At 40.7% G+C, this 11,336-nt stretch overlaps 2 protein-coding genes across 2 annotated transcripts in view; one reads left to right on the forward strand and one right to left on the reverse strand.

Moving 5' to 3' along the window:
* Positions 1-4,743: 4,743 nt before the first annotated feature.
* On the reverse strand, positions 4,744-7,702 carry SNRNP35 (small nuclear ribonucleoprotein U11/U12 subunit 35). Its single transcript, XM_018557519.1, has 2 exons — positions 7,681-7,702; positions 4,744-5,552 (listed from the first exon to the last, which is right to left on the reverse strand). The coding sequence occupies exon 2, from the start codon at positions 5,547-5,549 to the stop codon at positions 4,758-4,760; it is 792 nt and encodes a 263-aa protein (XP_018413021.1). The 5' UTR covers positions 5,550-5,552; positions 7,681-7,702; the 3' UTR covers positions 4,744-4,757.
* Positions 7,703-7,896: 194 nt separating this feature from the next.
* Positions 7,897-11,336, forward strand: part of RILPL2 (Rab interacting lysosomal protein like 2) — a 9,235-nt gene continuing 5,795 nt past the window's right edge. The window contains exons 1-2 of the mRNA XM_018556813.1: positions 7,897-8,026; positions 10,060-10,396. Of these exons, the coding sequence (XP_018412315.1) occupies positions 10,091-10,396 (306 nt within the window). The 5' untranslated portion in view covers positions 7,897-8,026; positions 10,060-10,090. The remainder of the gene's footprint in view (positions 8,027-10,059; positions 10,397-11,336) is intronic.

Consider the following 11,336-nt stretch of genomic DNA (forward strand, 5'->3'; position numbering starts at 1 on the left):
TACAAAATGACAGCCAGTGCCTAACTTTTGAGGTTTTCGCTAGTTGTTGTCAATGGAGCTGGCTCTTAAAAAAAAAAAAATCCTGCTGGCTCCACGATTGGACAAACTAGCTCCTGAATTTGATCATAATTTCTCCACCCCTTTGTTACTGACACATACATAAATTTGTTGCAAGTTCCATCGTTTGTCACACTACCAGGAGACAGACTTCTACAATACTCCTTATGAATTTCAGGGATTGTCCAATATTCCAAACTTGGCATTTCTTGATGGGATGATTTGCACATTTTGATGGTTTTTTTTTAAATAAAGGGTGTTGTCTGTTCCTACAAAGGTCATATACTTATGGGGGATACTTTGCAGTTGCCTTCTTGTTACAGCAATGCAGAAATCCATATCAGCCAATCACAAATCATTTTTCTCTGCTCCTGAGATAGTCTAAAGAAGGAAAATCTGAAATCTTTGTAGTAATCATAAGTTATAATGGCACACAATTGCTGATTTATTATGAGCCCCCTTGGACCCAGGACCCAAGCCGCTCCCAATTTTCCCAATGAATTTCTGTTTGTGTATACACTAAAGGATGTGTGCTTTATCCTCAAAGAAAATCCTTTCCCGTCATGTGTTCTCAGAGGCATATGGCAGAGCAAAGTACACCCATTGCTGACATATAAGGGAACGAGAGCAGCCATCTTGTTCATTGTGCCTAAGGAAGATATGCAAGGTAAAGGACACGTTGGGATGGGGGATTAACAGTATTACCACATTATAGTTTGAATATTAACGTACCATAAAACAACTAAGCTTTTGGATTGTGAACATTTTTATGTCTGCTATGTGTTTCTTCAATGTACATAACACAACCACTGTATTCTATATGGTGCTACAATGCACTGGGATCATCCCCTACAAAACAGAACTTGTTATGAAGGGAAATGTTGGTTGCCAGTTCTGACCTCTCCCCTGACCTCTCAGAGATCTCAGTCCAATTCTGGATTTAAAATGCGTTTGTCCGGGTTCAATATTTCAGGATGAAATCCATTCGGTCGGTTGTCGGCTTTCTTCAAATGGGAGAGTTTTTAGTTTCCATTGACATAATGCAGGGGTCTGTAAAATGCTAGCTGCCTGGCTGTTATTATTATACAGAATGTATATAGTGGCAACAGTTTGTGCAGAACTTTACAATATAAAGGAAGACATTACCGTTACAATACAATTCAAAACCAGATGCTAAGGAGGGCCCTGCCAGCAAGAGCTTGCAATCTGAAAGGTTATGCTAATGCTTTGGATTCACTGAGTCACCACACACGTATAAAGATTAGGAATTCAGATGAATTTGCTGCATGCTTGTTATGAGTCAGTGATTTAAAAAAAATTGACAGCCAGGCAACCTGCATTTTTCAGTGGAGGTCAGCAATGGTATCCCCAATAGATCTCTCCTGACAGGTATGTTTTTATGGTTTAGGTTGTTTATTGTATATTTGAAGTGAAAGAACTAATAAAAGGGATGTTGGCAGCAAATCACGTAGTTCTGTTCCACTCTATTGCTGCATTTCTGTTTACTTTGATTCGGAGTGAGGTTACATTTATTTATATATGACGATGGCTTATTTAAATACAAAAACTTCACATTCTTTGGCTACTATTTTCAATCACAGGCTGCACATCCAACATAGTACATGAAAAGCCATAATCCTTTAACCACTAGTCTTCCCATGAATTTGTAAACAAGCATGTTATATGAATTTGATTATTTTGGTTATAACTTGTAATGTGAAATAAAATAATTTTATGACTGATGCCAAAGTGTGTTGCATTTGCGACCGTGACAAACACAGTTTATTTTGGACATTTCTTCTTTTATGCTAAGATTAAAAAAATACTTTGTTTTTTTAACATGGCAAATAGGAGTGAAAACAAATTTCGACTGTATTACATATTTGTGGAATTTCCAATCCCCATCCTATGAACTGGTGTTTTAAGCCCAAACCCTTCTTGAAATAAAGTTTTCAAAAACACCTTTTGTTAGGTAAATGTGATATATGGATATATATTCACCTCAACCTAACCACTGAACCATCATGTTCTCAAACAATTCATCCCCACACAGCTACCTCCATACACACCTCTCCCTCCCTTTTAGATTGTAAGCGCTCAGGGGCAGGGCCCTCCTTACCATCTTGTCTTGAATTGTGATTGTAATGTCTTCCTTATATTGTAAAGTGCTGCACAAACTGTTGGCGCTATATAAATCCTGTATAATAATATTGCATATAACTACCTCATATTTGTATTCTCAGCCAGCAAATGGGGCTTTAATCTCCTTTTAACATGTGCACCTGTCTATACTTAGCTGATCCAGGGCAAACTGTTATTTACACAGAGAACTCAATGGGGGTGATTTACTAACCTAAACACACGCACGCACTAAGTGCGTGTGATTTTCACACAGCAAAACATATTTATTAACCAAAAAGTCTCTAAAAGCATATTTCCACTAATGCCATATATGGAAAAATCATGCACATGATGCATATATAATGCTGCTTCACAGTTTAGACAAAAATGGTTAGCTCATGCATTTACATTCCTGCATTCATCAACGCAAGCAACACAACATAGAGCTAATTTACACAACATCACCTTGCAATTCATGCTTGGCTTTGCACAACACACCTGCTGGGTGTGTACACACTACAAAGGTGTTTAGATTCCACCCATAGATCATGCTGGGAGGGAACACACTACAGAGGTGTATACATGTTCGTGGTGTGTTTATAAGGTTAGTAAATCAACCCCAATGAATCAGGTGTGACTCTTACCTCTGCTTTCCCATCCTTTATAAGGCCTCATTCACACTGGGCGTACACACCCGTAAACAGCCATTCCCGGGAGGCACAGGTGCTGAATGTGATTGCATGCAGCAGCCTGTTCTTCCCTACGGGAGGACGCGGCTGTACGCTGTCATCCGTTAGGGCACGGGTGTCCACACTTGGGCGCAGACAGGATGGATCCTGTCTGCATCCAAGTGCGGACACTCGTAACCACAAGGACGTGCAGTTCGGGTGTCCATATGACACCGTACAGCTGCATCCTCCCATAGGAAAGAAAAGGCTGCTGCACGCAAATCACACACAGCACCTGTCCCGGGATTGACTGTTTACAAGCATGTATGCCCAGTGTGAATGAGGCCTTAGACCCATAATGCGCTGTGATATTAAAGTCATTGGCACACCCTTATGTTATTTTTTTTTTTCTTGTAAAATATAATGGTAAAAACAATATTAGTTTACTTTTAGAAAGAAATAAACGACTTAACGTGATAAAAATTAACAGTAAGGCCTTGTTCAGACAGGTGGCTAAGAAGCAGTAAAGACCGGCAGTTTTACTATTTTCCAGCCGCCCACTGCAATGTTAGCATCGGGTCTGGGCAGTGCAGTATACATTACTGCGGCTGCAGTGATGTGCTTCGTGACGCGGCAAGAACTATGCAGCCTGTTGCGTCTTCCAGGGAGTGCTGTCTGCAAAACACAACCATAGAGGTGATAAGACCACGCCGCAGTGTTTGGCACACAGTAGTTCAATGAAAATTCCCCAATGAGATCCATTCAAAAATAAAAACGACATTCAGGAGGTGGCAGTATCGCAGCTGCAGCTCTACCGCCCGGTGAAAGTGACTCACTGCTGATCTCTTATCAGAGGGCAGTAGAGGCTGCAGTGTCAGGTAAGTGATTCTTTAAACAATGTTAAATAAAATTAGAAGTTAAATCTAACGACCGAGGTAAAGTGGCCTCTATTGAACCCCATTGTGAGCTGGTCTTCTGTTTATCTGCTATCAAGTTCACTCTAATTTTCAGTAAGGAAATGTGCAGCATTTAAAATTGCTTCCCTGTACATGTTAATATTTGAAAAGCCCAAAACTGTTCACAGTTGTGTTTGTTAATTACAGCAGAAATCGATAAAGAATTTGGAACATCACTTTAGTAGTGATCAGCGGTGTTCATTTACACAGCCCAGTGTGACTGGGTCACAGATTATTATAAACCAAACAACCTTTATAACGATGAAAGGCTATGCACTAAATCTTACATTTCAGATATGCCATTTAGTCAGCTGAAATAATCACTTACATTTTGTGTCTCACTTCTTTTTCATGGAACTATAGTAATTCTGTACTGAGAAAACATGAGAGCTGCCATTGCTGACCTACCCTTCTGAAAATGTTAGTTGCCAGTCATGCTGATCCAGTGGCTTTAATACTTTCTAAGCAACAGACTTGGAACAAGTATGCAGATCAAGAGACTTTTTATCTTCATGCATGTTCCAGGTTCCTAATTTGGAGACTACTAAAGACAAAAACCGGCAAGTCAATAGCACTCTTGGAGTTCAGCAGTGGCTGCCTCAGTTTAGGTATCCGTTGGAGCAAATCTGTCATACCTAACTCAAAGGACAGATTTTCGTTGAGCATGTGCTCCAATGACAAAAGCAGAAATTCCATAACAGATCCAAGACAGTAATCTGTGAATGGAGAAACTACAAGTCCCTCTGCCACTGCTGTAGAGAGACTTGTGATTCTCAATGGAATATAGGTGCGGTGACAACTTGTTACTGAATGTGCATACCTCAGTACAGCGAGGGGTGGCTGTAAAAGTCTGCAGGAGGCAGAGCCTTACACCCCACAATCCACTGATCGTGTTTGTAATGCTTTACTGGCTCCAATGCAAAAAAAATAAAAATAAAACAACTGTCACTGTGCACTATTTCCTGAAGTCTCTTTCTTTACTTCTGTCCCTTTTGTTGTCCGATCTTCGTCTGGCTTTTTCTCCTCTCTCCCGATCTCTGCTCCGTTCGACTTTGTAATGTCTCTCTTCAGTCTGTTCATTCTTATGTCGGTTCTGTGATCGATCATGCCACCTTCGATCACTTCCTCTGTCCCGTGAATAATCAGTTTTCTTCTCTCTCCACTCTTGGAATCTTTCTCTAGATCGAGATCTGGGTCTTTTATCAACATGCCCTTCAGCACGAGCATTCATCGAAAACATTGGCAAGTGAATTGGTTTCCTGAATGGCCTGTCACGTCCTCCAAATCTCAATTGCCCAGATTCTTTTTTACCACCAAACCCCCCACCTAGTCGACGTGGAATCCATCCTTTCAGCACCCTTTCTAGTTCATAATCTACAAAGATTTCATGCTGATCAATTACCAGTTTGTTGGCATCTCTGTAGGCTTTCTTGATGGCGCTCTCTTGTTTATACTCAATGAAAGCATAGCCTTTGGAAAACCCAGTAATGATGTCTCTGACCAGTCGGATCCTCTGTATGTCTCCATAACGAGAGAAAAATTCTTTTAGTTTTTCCTCTGTTGTTATTTGGCTTAATCTGGCTACAAATAACGTTAATTGGGGGTCTCCAACAACACCTTTATTAGGCACATAACGAGCCAACATGGCTCTAAGGACAGCACGGTCATGCGGCTCTTCATCTGTGCCATCAATGCTGCCAGCCTTAAGAGGGTCATAATCCTTTGCAATAGGGGTCCAATCATTCATTTTCTAGAGAGAGAAGACAATGTATGAAAAACAGACAACAAAAAACACAAAGGCACAAGAAAGTTAATTTTTAGTAGCAATGGATAATAACATAATTAAACCACCAGGGAGTGAGCGCTGTCTCTGGTAAAGGACAAAATGACAGGGGCTTAGTCACTTCATACCTAACAAGGGAAGTGAGTGTGGCAGGGGCCATTCACAGCAGCTGCACAATACAAAATTCCCCAGCTATCAGTTGTGCACATTTCTAGCATTTGAACCCATACTTTGCTCATTCAAGGTGTTAAAGGCCAACTCTGGTCTCTGTCTCCCAATCATCACCCCTGGATGCCTCCTGCATGCATGTCTAGTTTCTATTAATACTTACCTTTTCCAGATGTATTCAAGCTGGTCAGGAGATGTGAAGGGTCCTTTTCCCCTGGTAAATTGTGGCCCAGAATGACAGTGAAATTGGCACTGATGCGATGCATTATTACACCAAGGGTGCAGGGCGGCATGGTGACATCACCTTAGGGGGTAGCTCCAGGATACCCTACAATCGATATTGTCCAGGGGCAGCTCCATGATACCCTGCACTCACAATAATGTCCTTAGTCTTCAGGAAGACTGAGGACATCTAATGTTGGAAAGGAATTAATGTGGTGGGACAGAGCTGGAGAGGAGTATTACAGCCTGGGCTGCATTTTTTTTAACCTTTTTTATGGAAGAAAAAAAAAACCACACACACACACACACACACTAGCCTGAGCTGGCTATTAAGTGAACAATTTTTTTTGCCTGCAAACTTAATGGCAGCACAAGGATAGGTTAACTCTGACCCTTTATCCCTCTAGGACCATTCCATAGATAAAATATGTATCTCACAGCCCCATGTGTTTGTACTTGTTATCCTTGTACCCCTTAGGACTCATTAACAGTTACACGTCTCTATGTACAGTGCCATTTATTATCAATGGCACCTCAACAAACTGTATAATGACTGCAACGCACGGCAGCTTGCCACAATGTCCAGGTAAAGGTGAGGTAAAAAAGAAACCAAAACAGGTCATTGTGATGCTGGCGACAGTTAACCTGAGTAAATGGACTTCAATGATACACTCAGATCTATAGTGCTGGTCTCTTTTCATGCATCTCCAGAGTTGCCAGTGAATTACTTCCTAAGTACACCATTGGAGGAGTCTGCGTGTGAGTCCATGTGCATCAAGTGTATTCTGATGAGTTGTGACCGGGACTAATGTTTGGATCTGATCTCACATCAGTGTGGTGTTAGAACACTTACCTGTCTCCTTTGTATAGCAGATACTAGCAGGAGGGTAAGAATTTAAAAACCATAAAACAAACTGTGGCAAGACATACTACACAGCGGAGGATCATCATCTTCACTGACACACTTTGATATTGTATCTGCCAATCACATGAATTGTTGCATCAGTATATAGAAAACCAAAGCAGGTCATTCCATTTCACTGCTGCATATACCAAGCAGTATGGTTTGTGACTAATATATCATGCAAAATAATCTGCGGTGCAGGTAGCGCAGTGTATACTAGAATTGTTTTCTATAGACAGCAATAAATACATTGGGCCAGATAAACTAAGATTGGCGGTCACTGAGGAATAGTGACATGTGTCATGCCAATGCATTTAGTGGCAGTGCATATCGCGTATTTGAAGAATGTGTAACTGTCTTGCCCCATCATCATCATGGCACACCACTACACACCTCTTTTGCATCAAATCCTGACAAACTCCTTTTCTGAACCATTATTTATTTGGCGCAGATTGAGAGACTTTTTGTGCAAAAAGTCACACTTGGGATTTTTTTTACAATTGCGGCACTAGTCGCGTCTTTCATTACAAACCTTTTAAAAATAACTATTATTTGGTGCATCCATCAAAGCAGGTTTCTGCACGCCAAATATTTGGAGTTTATCTGGCCCATTGGGTTCAGTCGTAGCCAGCCCTAAATAATTAGATAAACATTATGTGAATTTTATATTGTAGTGTAATAACACTGACCTGTACAAAATAAAAATACTGCAATTATTATGCTCATATGAAGGCACTAAAAACACTCTCCTCCTCCATATAAATAACCCCCATTTGACTCTATAGACAGATATCTACTTACAGCTACCAGCAGGTTTCCCGGAGGGACCGAGAGCAGCCAACAGAACAGAACCTTGAAGCTGAGTCGCTGCTGTAGTGACGCGCACCAATAAAAAACCACCTTCACTGGTCAGGTAACACTAATTGGATAGCTTACAGCGAGGCTTGAAACGCGTCACGCGAGAGGTGCGCCGTCGTTGTTGATTGGCTGTGTGTAAGAGGGCAGGTCCAGATGGAGGGAGGGGTGTAAGGAATGCCGTCTCCATGGTGACAGGCGCTGAGTGAGTTGCAGAACAACTCAGAAGTGACTTGAGGAAGTGACAAAACTGGGGACGAGTTCTGCGGGCCGCCTGTGTTGCGACATTGTCGGGTGAGAAGTGTTCTCCGTACGTAATATACATAGTGCATATAATTACATGGAGCCGGACTGTTGTGTCTGTAGAGGTGGATACCTGCTGAGTGTGAGGGAGTGACCTGTATGAGGAAAGGCCACTCTGTCCGGGAGGAGGAATACGATCCTGTCAGGACGAATGGTGCTGAAGAGTTTGGTGGATGCTGGCCATTTGTGTCATTCACCTTTGTCTTTTTATGTCCCACAGATATGCACAGGTGGGGTGTCATTGTTATGGAGCCCCCCACACCTCCTGCAGACATCTCTGGGAACCATTATGGATGTCTCACTATCAGAGTCTGTGTGAATCACTCCCCTAGGTGATTGCAATCACTGTACAATTAATGTAAAACTCACCACACGTTACAATCTGATTGTACGATCCCTTTTAGCTCTGCTAAAATGTTGGTAGTGCAAGAGCCTGTCTGATTGGATACACAGTGATTGGGTAGGTTAGGTAGGTCCTCATTGTACATAGCTTTGATTGTATGGTTAGATTGTAACATGTAAGGTGATCTTTAGGTTTACTAAATCTAGTGTGGTGCAGAGTGAGCTATAACACTTTTGTCTGGAAGACACTCCCAGAAGGGTAAGAAAACCGAATACAATATCAGATTGTACAATCTCCTCTAGATTTACCAACAAATATGTGGTGTAAATAGATACATATTGTTAGATTCGATTACGTAAGTCCTCATATGCCATAGTTTTGGTAAATCTAAAGTTGATTTTACAACTTTACTAGAGAAAAAAAAAAAATTTTTTTTTAATGTGTTGCTTTTGGAGAGTTACTATCACTTCCTGTTAGGGGAAACCTTTGTCACCTGGACAGGAAGTGAGAGAAGATATCTCTTAAAGGGAGCTAAAGATAGCAGATGTCCACGTGTTATAATCCTTCCCCGCTCTATTCAAAACAGAAATAATAGTGGCTGGGCAAACAATTTAAAGTGACACTAAACTCAAGAGTTAAATCTTAAAAATGCATCCAAGTACCTCAACTAGTAACAACAATGTATCTTATTTGTGTATCACTCGGCTGTAGATCCTCCAATCATCTCTGAATTGGTGCTGACACTGTGTAATGACGCGCTGCCCGGCTTCCTGATACCGGAAGTAATCGTGCTAGGCATCGGAGCATGTGGCCGAGTACGAGTACTCGCCCAAATACTCGGTATCGGCACCGATATCGATACTAGTATTGGTATCGGTGCATCCCTAATTTTAATACCAATGGGAAAGGAAATTTATGGTGGCTGTTTTAGGAAGAAGTTATGAATATCTTTCTCTTCTGTTTTTGATTGGATTTCTCCCTGGGAGAGTCTTTTAACAGGATGTTTACATGTTTATATGTCTGTATTGTTATATATAGAAACAATAAAGAAATATTATTTAAAAAAAAGAAAAAACTAAAGGAATTTCCCTTGCAAAGTGAACAGCTTGTTCGTCTTTAGTAAATCAACCCCATATATTTTTTAATTGGCTGACAGCTCACTTTAAACATTATGCATTTATTCCTTTTGTGTTTCCTTTGTACACTTTTTTTCCCTTCACATCTCATCACAGAGGATAGTTTGTAGATCGGAGGCCTTTGTACAACTGTTACATTTTAGCTAGCAGAATGTCATTTTCAGTCTGTCTCTTATCATGTGATTATAGCTAAAAAAAATTCCAGACTATTTATTTTTTGTGAGGAGTGGAACCCTCAGAATGTCCTTGTTAAATCTATTGTGCAAACATATCTGCCATAAGGAGCACATTGAATTAGGAGAAACACCTAAACAAAAGGCTTGTTGTGTCATTAGACCACAAATACAGCTGACCAACAGCCACCTTATTGATGTAAACCAGGACGTGTTAAGTTTACTTTGTGTATGCAAATAAAATCTCTTGGAAAAAGGATCCGATGCTTTGGCACTGGGCATGGAATACACATTAGGTAGACCCAGAGTCTGTGTGTTCGGATATGTAAATGTCTGTACTAAACTGAACTTTTTTACTGTTGCTTTTGTTTGTCACAGAGATTGTGTACAGCCCGAAGACAATGGAAACAGAACCAGAAGATGTAATGCCAGAATCGGCATTTGAGAAGGACCCATTCCAAATGACAGTGGAAGATGTGTATGATATCTCCCATGTGATAGGCCAAGATCTTCTGAAGATCACTAAAGAGACTCGTGGGGTATCGGACATTGTAGCTGATCTTCAGTTCAAGATTGTGCGTGTTTTGGAGGTCCTGGAGACTTTGGTGAACCAGTCAAGTCTTACTGTAGAGGAGCTCAAGATGGAACGTGATAACCTAAAAGCGGAGGTTGAAAGGCTACTAAGAGAAGGCTCAGAGCATGGACAGGTATCTGTGTAGTTGTTTTGTGGCTGAGCAATCAGATCTCTTCTACTTTTAGGTTCTTATCACACAGCATAGCTTTAAAGCAATAGAGAACGGTGAATCTCAGTTCTGATGTGACCTTTGGCTGGTCCTTTCAATTACCAATTTCCCAGCCTTCCATGGTCTCAGTGTTAAACATTCCAGCTTTGAAATAATGGTGTAAACTAGTTTAATTACAATGAATGAGTTTTGAACTACAGTATTTACATGCATCTATAATGTATGAATATAGCATATTAGTGTGAAGAAGGCCTTAATGTAATTATCACAAGTCTGTCAATGTATTAAATGTTTTGCTTAAAGAAGCCCACACAAATGGCACATCTGCAGCTCAAGCTAAGAGCCAAGTAAGTGTTATAGTTTTGTTTTGCTTCCCATGTGGGGTGTTCTACTAAACAAGATAAAAATGTTTGACTTTCAGATACAAAGACACTTGCTCAATTCTCATTATGGTAGTAATGAATTTATCTTTGGTTCATCGTTACTTAGTCAGTCATGCCTTTTAATGTTAGTTAATTATTTTTAATGCATTCATTAACAGACAAGTGCACCTTTTCTTCAAAAGACACCAAGCATCCCTCCAGACCACTGCTGTCTTCTCTCGGCAAACAACATTTTTGTCAGTAAAGCAGCCTATGTCTGCTAACAAAGAACAACTACATGAAAAGGGGAAAATGGAGCAAAATGGTGATGGGATGGCTCCTTTCCTCCCCTCCACTCTGTCACTTCTTCGGTCTATCTCTTCACACATGCTACTTCCTTATATCACACACACAGTTGGTTAGCTAGGTAGAAGAATTTATATGAAGGCTTCAAAATCAAATGCAAAGTGTGTGTGTGTGTGTGTGTGTGTGTGTGTGTGTGTGTGTGTGTGTGTGTGTGTGTGTGTTGAAGGTAAAACAGC

The sequence above is a fragment of the Nanorana parkeri genome, unplaced genomic scaffold (genome assembly GCF_000935625.1).
Source record: "Nanorana parkeri isolate BGI_ZX_2015 unplaced genomic scaffold, ASM93562v1 scaffold13, whole genome shotgun sequence".
Classification (NCBI taxonomy): Eukaryota; Metazoa; Chordata; class Amphibia; order Anura; family Dicroglossidae; genus Nanorana; species Nanorana parkeri.